At 41.1% G+C, this 14,222-nt stretch overlaps 1 protein-coding gene across 2 annotated transcripts in view; it reads right to left on the bottom strand.

The window, feature by feature from the left end:
* Window positions 1-14,222, bottom strand: part of homer2 (homer scaffold protein 2) — a 60,069-nt gene that overhangs the window by 4,763 nt on the left and 41,084 nt on the right. For both annotated transcript variants that reach the window (XM_022687029.2, XM_022687028.2), the window contains exons 3-8: window positions 9,697-9,828; window positions 7,859-7,951; window positions 6,447-6,589; window positions 4,888-5,044; window positions 2,796-2,906; window positions 2,165-2,245 (exon numbers count right to left, since the gene is read on the bottom strand). In XM_022687029.2, the coding sequence (XP_022542750.2) occupies window positions 2,165-2,245; window positions 2,796-2,906; window positions 4,888-5,044; window positions 6,447-6,589; window positions 7,859-7,951; window positions 9,697-9,828 (717 nt within the window). The remainder of the gene's footprint in view (window positions 1-2,164; window positions 2,246-2,795; window positions 2,907-4,887; window positions 5,045-6,446; window positions 6,590-7,858; window positions 7,952-9,696; window positions 9,829-14,222) is intronic.

A 14,222-nucleotide genomic window follows, 5' to 3' on the forward strand; every position in this document is an offset into this window, starting at 1 on the left:
TGATAATTAGAGTGCAGGTGATAATTAGAGTGCAGGTGATAATTAGAGTGCAGGTGATAATTAGAGTGCAGGTGATAATTAGAGTGCAGGTGATAATTAGAGTGCAGGTGATAATTAGAGTGCAGGTGATAATTAGAGTGCAGGTGATAATTAGAATGCAGGTGATAATTAGAGTGCAGGTGATTATTAGAGTGCAGGTGACTGTGAGAGTGCAGATGATTTTAATTATTTAAATCACGAGTGTCATCATTATCTTTTTCCTTGATCCAGTTCATGGTCATGATGGCAATATGACAAGCAGAAAAAGAAAGGTTCTGGCAACCCTGTCCCCAGCCACGCTCGCCGGCTCCCCCCGGAGGATCCCCAGGCTCTCCCAGGCCAGCTGGGAGATATAATCTCTCACCCAGCGTCTGTCTCTTCTCCAGAGTCTCCACCCAGTTGCTCTTGTCTGGTACGTGTCCAGCAGGAGGTGAGGAGAGGGTCTCCTGATCAGATTTCTGAACTGACTCAGCTGGCTCCTCCAGCAGTCTGGCAGAGAAAGCTAAATTTGGCTGCTTGTATCAGCATTCCCATTCTTTCCCTCATTTCTCCTGGAGATGTGGTGGGAGAAATGTTCTTAGAGGCATTTCCACTCAGATAGGGACGATTCTCAATCGATTCACGAATTACAAAAATCTATTTTCTAGATGTTAGCTGTAACTAAAAGCGCAATGATGGCGAGACGCAATAGGCGAAACTATATGTGGAAGTGTAGCGCCCCAGACACACCACAGAGATTTGAGATGATCAACAAACCCGACAAACAAGACATTTATCTGTCATTTGTGTTATATACCATATTCTTCACATTATAAGGTGCTCCGTCAATAAAAGTCTATTTTCTGGTCTATTTTCATACACAAGGCATTTTAAGAGACACTATACGGAACTTCTTAGTCAGCAGGTCTCACCGCAGGCGGTGATGGTGGTAAAGGGGTAGCTAACTAAGTTAGGTAAAGTTAAGCTAAACAAAACTTTAATGGAAAAAAGAAGACTTTCTTTAAAGCCAAACAAGCAATGGATGTTAATCTACACAAATTTCTCTCCTGAAAATATTTTTTTTAGGTGAGTAAAATGATTGTTTATTTACAGTAAGCTTAGATTCGCGAATTTCTCCAGCAGTAGGGCTGGAGCATTAGCATTCACGGCTAATCATGAACGATTAGTGGCTAATGCTCCCCGACAGAGCTACACTACACTGAGAAACACTGAATGCTCCGATAAGCCAGGGCAATATTATCTAGCGGTTCGTCTCACATAGCTTGTTTTAATACGGTAAACATGCAGACTACAGTTCCATATAATCCACTATGAACGATGAAAGAATTACTGCGGTAAGCGGCCAATGCTAATGCTGCTCCAGCAGTGCTACAGGGTTAGCAGCAGGCTACAGGCCGATAATACTCACGTTTGAACAGGGTAATAGCGTTTAGCAGCTAATACTACTGCTACTCTAGCCCCGGTGCTGGAGAACTAAATTGAAACTTTACTGCTTTACAGCTCCTTAATACCTGACTGGTAAAATCATACATAAGACACACTGGATTAAAAGGCATACTGATGATTTTTGGGAGAATTTAAGGATTTTAAATGTGCCAGTATTAGGTATCAGTCATTTGTATATTTTAGCTGTCATTTCTGATACTTGAATGCAGGTTGTAATATTTTCCTATAGTATATTTTCACTTGGTTTGGGTAATTAACCTGTTGATTGCATTATTTACCTTTTGTGTACGTAATTTAACTGTTGTGTAATTTATCTGTAGTTTGTGTGTTTTTTCCGTGGGTCATTTGCATTATTTAACTGTTTTGTGTATTTTACCTGTAGTTTGTGTGTTTTTGGCAGGTCATTTGCATTATTTAACTGTTTTGTGTATTTTACCTGTAGTTTGTGTGTTTTTGGCGGGTCATTAGCATTATTTAACTGTTTTGTGTATTTTACCTGTAGTTTGTGTGTTTTTGGCGGGTCATTTGCACAATTTAACTGTTTTTTTGTGTATTTTACCTGTAGTTTGTGTGTTTTTGGCAGGTCATTTGCATAATTTAACTGTTTTGTGTATTTTACCTGTAGTTTGTGTGTTTTTGGCGGGTCATTTGCATAATTTAACTGTTTTGTGTATTTTACCTGTAGTTTGGCGTTGATGGTCTCACACTCGGCCACGAGCTTTGGAATGATCTCAGCCTGTTTCCTCAGATCCTCTAGCTCCTAAACACACACGAAACACACACACACACATACAGTTACACACAATTACACACACATGATCACACACTCCGCTAAAGCTGCTTCTCTGATTGGCTCGTTCTGGAGGCAGCTCAGCGGGGGGAGGATGACTCACATCTCTGAGTGACTGAGTGACTGAATGTGTGTGTGTGTGTGTGTGTGTGTGTGTATGTGAGTGTGTAGGATGAGGATTAGAGCCTGTCCTGTGATTCTGCACTCAGAGTGTATCAGTGTCTTTAAAACACACCCCCCCACAACCCCCACCCCCACCCCAAACTCACACCATCATGTCTACTGTATTTTAAAATCAGCCTCACAGTACTGCCAAATGTGTGCACGCGTTCCCACTCCTGGCTTTAGTGTTTTACTGATGAGCATTATTATTATTATATGTCTAATATATTTATATAGATAGAATTACACATGGACATATAAAGCTTTGCATATGTGTTTTATTTATTGCAATATAAAACAGTATAGATACATAATGTGGGCATACTGTGTGTATGGTATCTAAAGTATGTGTTTTTACCTGTTCTTTATCCTGTAGTTCTGCCTCCAGTTCCTGAACTCTCTGAGTGAGCTGAGCGTTCCTCTCCTTCTCCTGATTCAACTCCTTACACTGCAGTTCCAGCTCAGCGATCTACACAAAACACACACAAAATCTCTATATGAGGACAAAATACATACATAATACAAATGCCTAATAAATAACACACTGTAAGTGTAGATATTGTGATATAAAATGATGCAGAGCTTCAGCTTCTCATTAGGGTGAATATATACTAACAGCACTCTTAGAATTCTATTTTAATCTTTATAGACAGTGTTGGGCACGTTACTTTGAAAAAGTAATTAGATATAGTTACTCGTTACTTCTCCAAAAAAGTAACTGAGTTACTAACTGAGTTACTCCACTATAAAAGTAACTAGTTTCCAGTAAAAGTAACTATTGCGTTACTTTTTTTATTCGCCCGTAAAAAAACAAACAAAAGAAAATCAATTATGTATTTACTATTATTATTATTATTAAAAAAAATAACAAACGAAAATAAACCCAAAATGTTGACAAAAATATAATCTAACGAATAAAAAAAAAAATTGTCCACACAACCAAAGAAAATTACTAAGACTTGTAATACTGAAGAAAAAAAACTGAAAAAAACTGAAAAAATGATTTTGAAATTAAACAAACCAAACCACACTCAAAGGAAAAATGTATATATAAACAAAACAAAAGAATGGACAAAAAACAACAATCGAATGACTGTTAAAATGGTATTAATGTAACAGCTTAACAGCTGGATCAAACAGCTTTACCAAAGAGGAAAAGAGAAACCACAGTAGCTAAAAAGAGCTTAACCTCCTTAAAACGGAACTTGGGTTGTCCACGGCAATCACTGAATTGATTAGAGCAGCAAATCGTCACAATTGTGCCTCACTTCACCACGCCAAACCACAGGCACAGCGGCCAGAAGCTCAAGTTCACCAGAAAGAGGAGGGGTTAACCAGGGCAAACAACTTCCTAAACCCCTTCAATTACCCCTTTTTATAGGGTTAGAGCGACCATCCCACCATCAATCCATCCTTCCTTCCCTTGTGAATCACATGCACACTTGTACCTTTGTCTGTGTGCTTGAGGTTTAAAAAAAAAAGTTAATTGAGCTGCTAAAGTAACGTGCAGTAATGGGGTTTCAGAAACGGTAATGGCCTTATATTTACAGTCAGAGTAATTAGTTACATTACTCCTTACTGAAAAAAGTAAGTTATTTCAACACCGTTACTCCCATCACTGTTTATAGGTAAGTCGTAATTTCGCATAGCGCAGCTGGATTTAGGCATGTCAGTGTGTCATTAGTATTACAAGGACACAAAAACTATGCCTTTTGCTGGTTATAACACAAAAAGGCACGTATTAATTATCTTATTTAATCATGGGTGTGTTTTCAGCATAACATAAAATACACCAATCAGTTGCCTTTCTCTTTAAGAGCCAGGTGAGCTCTGACTTTGGCGCGTTCTCATCTTAACAGTGAGGTGCTTTGTTAGTCTCAGCAGAGGATACTGACCTGCACATTCATGCTGTGAAGCAATTCATTTAAGAGAACAGCAGAACAGAATGATATTTTATTGTGTATTCAGATTATTGTTGATGTAAGAGCTGGGTTCGGGCACTACAGCCAGTTCATATGAGTGTAAGGAGCAGGGGTGTATGTGTGCTGAGCATGTGCATTGCACCCGGCGCACCTGCGTATCTAAGACATGGACGGTATGGACGAATGGGTGAATTTTGACTGCTGCCAGGGTTTAAATCGGTCTGTGGCGCACAGTGTTTTCTGCTGCCAATATAGAAACATGCCAGAAATTTCTCACTATAACACAATTCACTTCCAGACCACCATGCCCATTTTTAAACTCCGACACTTAACAGCACAGGTGCAAGACATGAAAATAGACTCTTAAGGGGGTGTAAGATAGCAACGAGCAAAGCTATGCACCTTGTGCAGGGTGTACAATAGTGCCCAAAATATAGGTATTGTGATATAAACTAAGGAGGAGCAGCAGACTCTGATTAGGGTGAATATCAACAGCAGTGTGGCTCTGTGTTTGTGTGTGAGAGAGACCTTGTTCTTCAGTATGTTGTTCTCCTCCTGACAGGCTGCTGCCTGCGTCTTCCAGTTCTCCACGCTGCTGTTGGCCTCCTGCAGAGCGTCTAGCAGCCGAGCATTACTCTCCCTCAGAGTCTGCAGCTCCGTCTCAAACTTCTTAGCGTTTGAGTTACTGAAACACAAAACAACAACAGAAATGAACATCAGAAAGAACTCATTAATGGTGTTTTTATAGTGAGTGTTTTGTCCAGTCACTGTGTGTTTTTATCAGTATTTGAGTTCAGTTTGCCTCTTTTTCTTTTTACTTCTGTCTATATTTTATACCACCATTACCAAACAGTATTCAACAAAAGTGAGAACATCCCTCACATTTCTGCAAAAAATATGATATATTTTCCTGGGACAACACTATAAAAATGAAACGTGGATATAACTTCGAGCAGTCAGTGTACAACTTTTAAAAAAGTATAGATTTACTGTCTTCTAAAATTAACTCCTCAACACAGCCATTAACGTATTAATAGCTAGCAACAAAAGTGAGTACACCTCACAGTGAACATATCCAAATTTTGCCCTATTGTGTTTCAGGTGTGAATACGGATTGGCCTGTTAAATTGGGTGTTTTGGGTTCGATTCTCTCATACTGGCCACTGTATATTTAACATGGCACTTCATGGCAAATAACTCTCTGAGGATGTGAGAAACAGAATTGCTCTCAACAAAGATGACCTAGGCTATCGGACGATTGCGAACACCCTGAAACTGAGATACAGCACGATGGCCAAAGTCATTCTGCGTTTTTCCAAGTTGGCTTTCCCCAGGGTCCAGCAAAGAAGTTGAATCCAGTTGAATCAGCATAATATTCAGAGGTTGGCTTTAAAAAAAAAAGAGTGCTGCCAGCATTTCTGCAGAGGATAAAGAAGTAGGAAGTCAGCCTGCACTTCTCAGCTTATACTTTACACTTTACATCAACTTCGTCCACATGGCTACCATCCCAAAAGGGAGGCCTCTTCTGAAGCTGGAACACAAAAAAGCCTACTCAAGACAAGCAGCCCAAGAGCATTAATTGTTGGATGTCATGTCATGTGGTCTGAAGCGACAAAGATAAACTTGTTTGGCTAAGATGGTGTAGCAGCTTCCTATTGAAGAGTACCAAGACAACAGTCTCTTGCCTACAGTCAAGCATGGTGGTGGTAGCATCATGGTCTAGGGCTGAATAGGTGCTGCCAGCACTGGGAAGTTGAGTTCCAACATGTACAGTGCCTTTCTAAAGCAGAGCATGATACGCTCCCTTCAGAAACTGGGCTGCATAGCAGTTTTCCAACATAATAACGACAACTGCATTGCTAAAGAAGAAGCTGCAGGTAAAGGTGATGGACTGGCCAAATATGTCTTCAGACCTGAACCCAACTGAGCACCTGTGGGGCATCCTCAAGAGGACAGTTCATCTATACTGCTTTACAAGCCACACATTGACTACTAATGTATATCCAAATGTTGTCCCATAAAAAAGATATAATAAATATATTACATATTACAATATATTACAGAAATGTGAGATGTGTATATGTTACCTTTGCTCTATAGCAGTTTTAAGACGATCGTTTTCAGTCTGCAGCGCTGTGGTTTCTGGTGTGTGTGAGATTTTCTCATCATCTGTCCCATTCATACTGGACACCTGATTGGATGATTGGACAGGAGTCTCCCTTCCTGACCCCTATTGGACACAGAAGAGTGCAGTTAACACAAAATCACAACACCCACACAAAATGACTAAATTACCTTTGAGTTCATCACTACACACCTCCAAACTTCATGTAGCTTCAGCAGAGTTCATCACTACACACCTCCAAACTTCATGTAGCTTCAGATTAATTCATCACTACACACCTCCAAACTTCATGTAGCTTCAGAGTTCATCACTACACACCTCCAAACTTCATGTAGCTTCAGATTAATTCATCACTACACACCTCCAAACTTCATGTAGCTTCAGATTAGTTCATCACTACACACCTCCAAACTTCATGTAGCTTCAGAGTTCATCACTACACACCTCCAAACTTCATGTAGCTTCAGATTAATTCATCACTACACACCTCCAAACTTCATGTAGCTTCAGAGTTCATCACTACACACCTCCAAACTTCATGTAGCTTCAGAGTTCATCACTACACACCTCTAAACTTCATGTAGCTTCAGGTTAGTTCATCACTACACACCTCCAAACTTCATGTAGCTTCAGCAGAGTTCATCACTACACACCTCCAAACTTCATGTAGCTTCAGATTAGTTAATCACTACACACCTCCAAACTTCATGTAGCTTCAGATTAGTTCATCACTACACACCTCCAAACTTCATGTAGCTTCAGGTTAGTTCATCACTACACACCTCCAAACTTCATGTAGCTTCAGAGTTCATCACTACACACCTCCAAACTTCATGTAGCTTCAGATTAGTTCATCACTACACACCTCCAAACTTCATGTAGCTTCAGAGTTCATCATTACACACCTCCAAACTTCATGTAGCTTCAGAGTTCATCATTACACACCTCCAAACTTCATGTAGCTTCAGAGTTCATCATTACACACCTCCAAACTTCATGTAGCTTCAGAGTTCATCACTATACACCTCCAAACTTCATGTAGCTTCAGGTTAGTTCATCACTACACACCTCCAAACTTCATGTAGCTTCAGATTAGTTCATCACTACACACCTCCAAACTTCATGTAGCTTCAGATTAGTTCATCACTACACACCTCCAAACTTCATGTAGCTTCAGATTAGTTCATCACTACACACCTCCAAACTTCATGTAGCTTCAGATTAGTTCATCACTACACACCTCCAAACTTCATGTAGCTTCAGATTAGATCATCACTACACACCTCCAAACTTCATGTAGCTTCAAAGTTCAGAGTGATTATGAATAAAGATTAACTGCTCTAATCCTGAGTGTGTGAAGAAATGTGAATTTACCTGTGAGTGATTGCTGGAAGTCTCAGTTGTCTCCTGAGATTTGTCTCTGGCAAGTTTGGCAGCTTCCTTAACCTCTTGGAACTTCTCAGCAAACTGTTTCAGAAAAAACACAACATCCTCACCAAGTGTGCAAGCATTGGTGTGAGAGCTTGCAATAGTGCATAAATAAAAACAGAATACAATGATTTGCCAATCCTTTACAACCTATATTAAGTTTTTATATAAAGGTATTTCTAATTTTCATCCCATTTTCTCCCCAATTTACACAGCCAATTACCCAACCCACTCACTAGGACTCCCCCTATCACTATTGATGCCCCAACACACCAGGAGGGTGAAGACTAGCACAATCTTCCTCCGATACATGTAAAGTCCGACTCCGCCTCTTTTTGAACTGCTGCTTATGTAGCACTGCAGAGTAGCATCACAGCGCACTCAGAGGAAAGCGCAGCGACTCGGTTCTGATACATCAGCTCACAGACGCAGCCTTGTGCTGATCAACATCACCATTTTGGTGTGATGAGGGGAAAGAGTGCCATCTACTGTACCCACCCAGAGAGAGCAAGGCCAAACTATATGAACAGGATTCAAACCGGCGATGTCCTGATCATAGTGGCAGAGCTTTGCCCGCTGGACTACATTAAGCTGAATACACTCCAAAGACAAGATATTTAATGTTCAAACAGATAAACTGTATTGGTTTTGGCAAATATTCTCTCTTTTAGAATTTGATGCTGCAACACGTTCCAAAGAAGTTCTGACCGCAGCAACAAAAGACTGGGAAAGTTGAGCAACACTCCACAGGTGAACAGGTTAATTGGAAACAGGTTAATTGAGTGTCATGATAAAGGCTATAAAGGGAGCATCCCGGAAAGGATCAGTCGTTCACTAGCAAGGATGGGGCGAGGTTCACCACTTTAGGACTTTAGCCAACATTTTAGGAACAATATTTTTCAAATGTGCAATTACATAGAATTTAGGGATTTTATTGTCTACAGTTCATATCATCATCAATAGAGTCAGAGAATCTGGAAAAGTCTCCCCATATAATTCTGTAACTGATATTAATTACCATATGGGCTCAGGAACACTTCAGAAAATCCTTTGCCAGTGAACACAGTTTGTTGTTCCATCTACAAGTGAAAGTTAAAACTCTGAAATGCAAAGCGAAATCCAGATATCAAAAACACCACCAGCTTCTCTGAGCCCAAGCTCATGTGAGATGGATTGACACAAATGGAAAAGCCCACATTTCAGACCAACGAGAAACAGGACTGCCGAAATGAGTGTTAGTGCCCATGGTACGAGTAACTTGTCTATCTGTGAAGCTTTATTAAAGCTGAAAGGTACACACATTCTGCATGTGTTACAACAGCGTAGCTTTGTAGTAAAAGACTGCAGGGACTAGACTGGCCTGTCTGCAGTCCAGACCTGTCTCTTATTTAAAATTTGTGGAGCTTTATGACGAGAAAAAATCAACAATGAAGACCCCGGACTGCTGAGCAACTGAACACTTACTGAGTGTTGCGGCATCAAATTCAAATAAGTGAATATTTGCAAAAAAAACTAAGTTTATCTGTTTGAACATTAAATATCTTGTCTTTGTAGTATATTTAATAGAATATTGGTTTAAAAGTAATTGCAAATCACGGCATTCTGCTCTTAGTTATGTTTGACATATTATCCCAACTTCACTGGAACTGGGGATGTAAGTATAGAAGCATGGAAGCGTGAGTGTGTGTAAAAACAGTGTTAAAATGTGCGTGTGTGTGTGTGTATGGGAGCATGTAAGTGTGTGTGTAGGAGTGTAAGATAGCCTGCAGAGGAGGGTAAGTTACCTTTGATAACTGTTGCTCTGAAGCAAAGCCCAGTCCGAACACCGTGTTGGCTCGGCTGTCGGCCCACTGCCCGAACTTCTGTGAAGTTTTAGTAAACGTCATGTTGGGGGTGATTGTGCTGTTAATGATGACCTACAGACACAAAAATACATCCACACTTTAAAAACCAGGGACTGTAGAGAAAGCACAGTCAGACACAGTGTACACACACAGTGTAACATCAAGTGAAGACACCACAGGTGTAGCAGCTTTGCCAGCTGGTTGCCGCATGATTTGTAGATCTGCCTATTCCCAAAAGGTGGGGTTACAAAAGGGATAAAATGACTGCCAGCCATGGCTGAAAGAGACCACCTGTGAAACTATAAAGGTACGCTAAAATCCATTTTTTTCTAGTTCTTTGTGAAATACTACAGGTCTCTCGGAGTTGTATATGATGCTGCACATGAAACTGTTCTCAGCCTTCATTGTCTGCAGTAGCTAGTAAAATAAAACGTTTAGAAAAACCATTCAATCGTTAAAAAAAGCACTGTCTACGTCAACTCGTGAAATAGTATTAATGGCCACGCCCACCTCGGCTCGGGACCGCCCACAGGCAGAGCTGAAGCCAGGCAGCGACACATCTTGTCAGATAGGAGCTGACAGCATTAGGAACAGCATAGCAGTTCATTCCTGTGTTATTTGTGCAAATATCACATCAGTGTTATATGATTTGCCCAGTAATTCAGAGCTAAGAAACAAATGGTTAGAATTTGTTTATGAAACACCACCAGCACAGTACAGTTGAGATACTAAAGGTGTATGTTCAGAATAGTTCAGTTAAAACTAGTTCAAAGAAAAAAAACTCCACCTGGGGGTTTTGTTCAAACTCCCTAAGTGACTCTGCTGCGGCTCAGCCAACAAAAACCCGGGTTGGATTTTTACTTTCTGGACCTGGACTACCAGACTCTGTGTGTAACTATAGGTTTAAATAGGATCTCCGGTGGATTTGGCGTATTACAGAGACTCTAAGATTAGGTCAGTGGCTGAACTGCACTTGAGAGGACATTAAATATGTTGTAAAATAATGATATATGACATTGCAAAGAGTGTTATTAGTGTAAAAATATCTCCTGGTGTCACAGTCCTGTTAGCTAATCAAAGGCAATATGTTTGCATGTATGAATATTTATGAGCAAGATCGGAAATCCTATCGTTAACCCCCCACCGCTTCTCCACGTGACTAAAGCAAGGTTATACCAGATCACCTAAACACTTTTTTTCACAAAAAAAATGGCATTCATTCATACTAGACTTTAAAAATAAATAAATAAATAAAAAAAATGGAATGAGACCTTTAAGTCCCCCCTTTCAGCTCATTACGAAGTAGCGGAGTTGTAACGGAACATACGTGAGCTGCATGTTTACTGTTGAAACATATTACATACTAGACTAACTACTTTGCATCTGTGACGTAAGCTCAATGAAGGCAGGTTGAGACAAGCTCTGGTTTTTAGAATGAGCAGGTCATTCTGGATTCATCTCTGGTCTCTACTACACAGCCTCTGCTTTATTATTACACAATAGAAGGGAATGGATTCACAGAGTCCATGTTTTTAGTCATTTTACAGTTTTAAATTAGGGCTGTCAACATTCACCCGTGCGCTGTCTCGTCCAGACTTATCAAGAGCTGAGTCAGCGCCAAGCACTCAAAACCCGAGGAAAACAGCAAAACAACAGTAATCGGCCCTTTAATCAGGCATTAAAATGGCTTTTTAAAAGGTAAGTAAGAGAATAAAGGTATTTACCTCGTGTTTACGGAGAGAAGAAATTTGCATGTTGTGAATATTCATGTGAAACCTGTCTTTCCTCTCCGCCCACTACTCTACCCAAACAAAACAGCCCGAAACACTGAGTACTGGAACATCATGGAACGTTCAATTATACTAGAGACCACTGAAAAAAAACATGAAATGAGACTTTTAAAGGTTAACACTAGTCTAGCTAATATTTTTAAACAGTGTGTTTTTGCATAGAAATTTGCTTATTATTAGTAAGCCAAAAATTGGCTGTGATAGTGTGTAACTCACACATACACTCACACACACTCACTCAGCACTGGGGCTACATCAAAATAGCAGAACCATTCGATGGTGAGACAGTATAATTAGCATACTTATCTCAGCAGCATTTAACAGAACAAGAGCATGAATTAGCGTCAGAGATTGAAACCACCTCCATCACTCCATCTCCCCACCTAGCTACAAACACACACACACACACACACACACACACACACAAAATCTGTTCCTCGGTCTCCTGCTCAGCTGGCTAATCGGATAATCGGCTGAAAGTTTAATCCACTTTATCCATGTTACACCATTCAAACGCTCACATTGCTAATGCTAACACACTGCCCCTCCACTTTACTGATGTCCAGACACACAGCACTTAATCTCATGGCATCTCCTGGGGGCTAGATGGGAATGTGTGTGTGTGTCACAGACCATTCCCCAGCTGGACCTCAGAACGAGGGCGCTGATGATGTGTGATGGCTGACCATCTGAGTAACACACTGACAGGAACATGCAGGCAGCACTTGCCCAGTGCCCGATAAAAACACACAGATCACTTAACTGACCCCAACCTCAACCCTGAACACCTTAAAATGTCTCCAACATCAACTGACCCCGTAAACCTAAACACCACAACACTGACCCCAAAAGAGCACCAACAATGATCACCATCTCTACAATCCCTAAAACCCTGACCACCTTCACTGATCTCAACCACAAACCTACCCCAACCTCAAATCCCTACCTTAAAATGACTAGCAACAACTGCAATGGACCTGACCTAATGGATGCTCCAATGACCCTGAATCTAAAGCATCTCCCTGGCTTAATGACATCCCCAATAATTCTGACCAAGTACCAAGTAGTATCTCCAATGACCCTGACCTAACCTTACCTTGATTCCAATGACCATGACCCAACCTTGACGTCAGTAACCCCGACCCAACAGAGTCTCCAATAATTATGACAACATTACAGGATTTTCTAATAGTGACATCAATGATTCTGCCTTAACAACAGCTCTAAGGACCCTGACTCAACAACGTCTCCAATGACCCTGTTTAAATAGTGCCTCCAAAGACCCTGACATAACAGCACTTAAAATACCCCTGAGATAACGATGACGCTGAACTAACAATTTCTCCAGTTACCTTGACTTAACTCCTCAAGGTCTCTCCAAAGTCTCCAATGAGCTTGTCCAAGCAACAAAACCAAGGACCCTGAATCAAGGATGTCACCAATGACCCTGACCTGAGGGAATGACTCTAATGACCCTGACCTAATGTCATCTTTAAAGCCCTGACTTGATGCCATCTCTAATGACCATGACATAAAGGTGGTTCCAATTACCCTGATTTAACGATGAATCCAAATGCCTTGGCCTACAGATTACTCCAATGATCCCGGCCTACTGTTGACTCCAATGACCCTGACCTACTCATTACACCAATGGCTCTGACCTACTGATGACTCCAGTGGCCCTGGCCTTCTGATGACTCCAGTGGCCCTGGCCTACTGATGACTCCAAAGTCAATTACCCTACAACAACTCCAATGACCCTGGCCTAATGACAACTCCAAATACACTGATTCTAAGACCCTGACTTGATGGAATTTCTAATTACCATTGGTCTATCAACTCAAGCAAACCTGACCCTGTGCTTTGTCCAATGACCTTTACCTAAAGATGGCTCTAATCTTATGACACTCATGATCTACCGAAGCCTCTAATGACCCTAATCTAATGATGACTCAATAGATTCTGACCCAACATGACTAATTACATTGACAAAGAGAAATGACCCTGACTAATTGATGACCTTGACTTATTGACAACTCACTGACCTACTAATGAATCCAATGACCCTGGCCTACTGCTCACTCCAATGGCCCTGACCTATAGATGACTCCATTGACTCTGACCTCTGTTGACTCCAATGACCCTGACCTACCGATGACTCCAATGACCCTGACCTAACGATGACTCCAATGACCCTGACCTAACGATGACTCAAATGACCCTGACCTAACGATGACTCCATTGAACCTGACCTACTGTTGACTCCAATGACCCTGACCTAACGATGACTCCAATGACCCTGACCTACCGATGACTCCAATAACCCTGACCTACCGATGACTCCAATAACCCTGACCTAACGATGACTCCAATAACCCTGACCTAACGATGACTCAAATGGCCCTGACCTAACGATGACTCAAATGGCCCTGACCTAACGATGACTCCAATAACCCTGACCTAACGATGACTCCATTGAACCTGACCTACTGTTGACTCCAATGACCCTGACCTAACGATGACTCCAATAACCCTCACCTAACGATGACTCCAATGACCCTGACCTAACGATGACTCCAATAACCCTCACCTAACGATGACTCCAATGACCCTGACCTAACGATAACTCAAATGGCCCTGACCTAACGATGACTCGAAAAACCCTCACCTAACGAT

The sequence above is a fragment of the Astyanax mexicanus genome, chromosome 9 (assembly GCF_023375975.1).
Source record: "Astyanax mexicanus isolate ESR-SI-001 chromosome 9, AstMex3_surface, whole genome shotgun sequence".
NCBI classification, from domain to species: Eukaryota; Metazoa; Chordata; class Actinopteri; order Characiformes; family Acestrorhamphidae; genus Astyanax; species Astyanax mexicanus.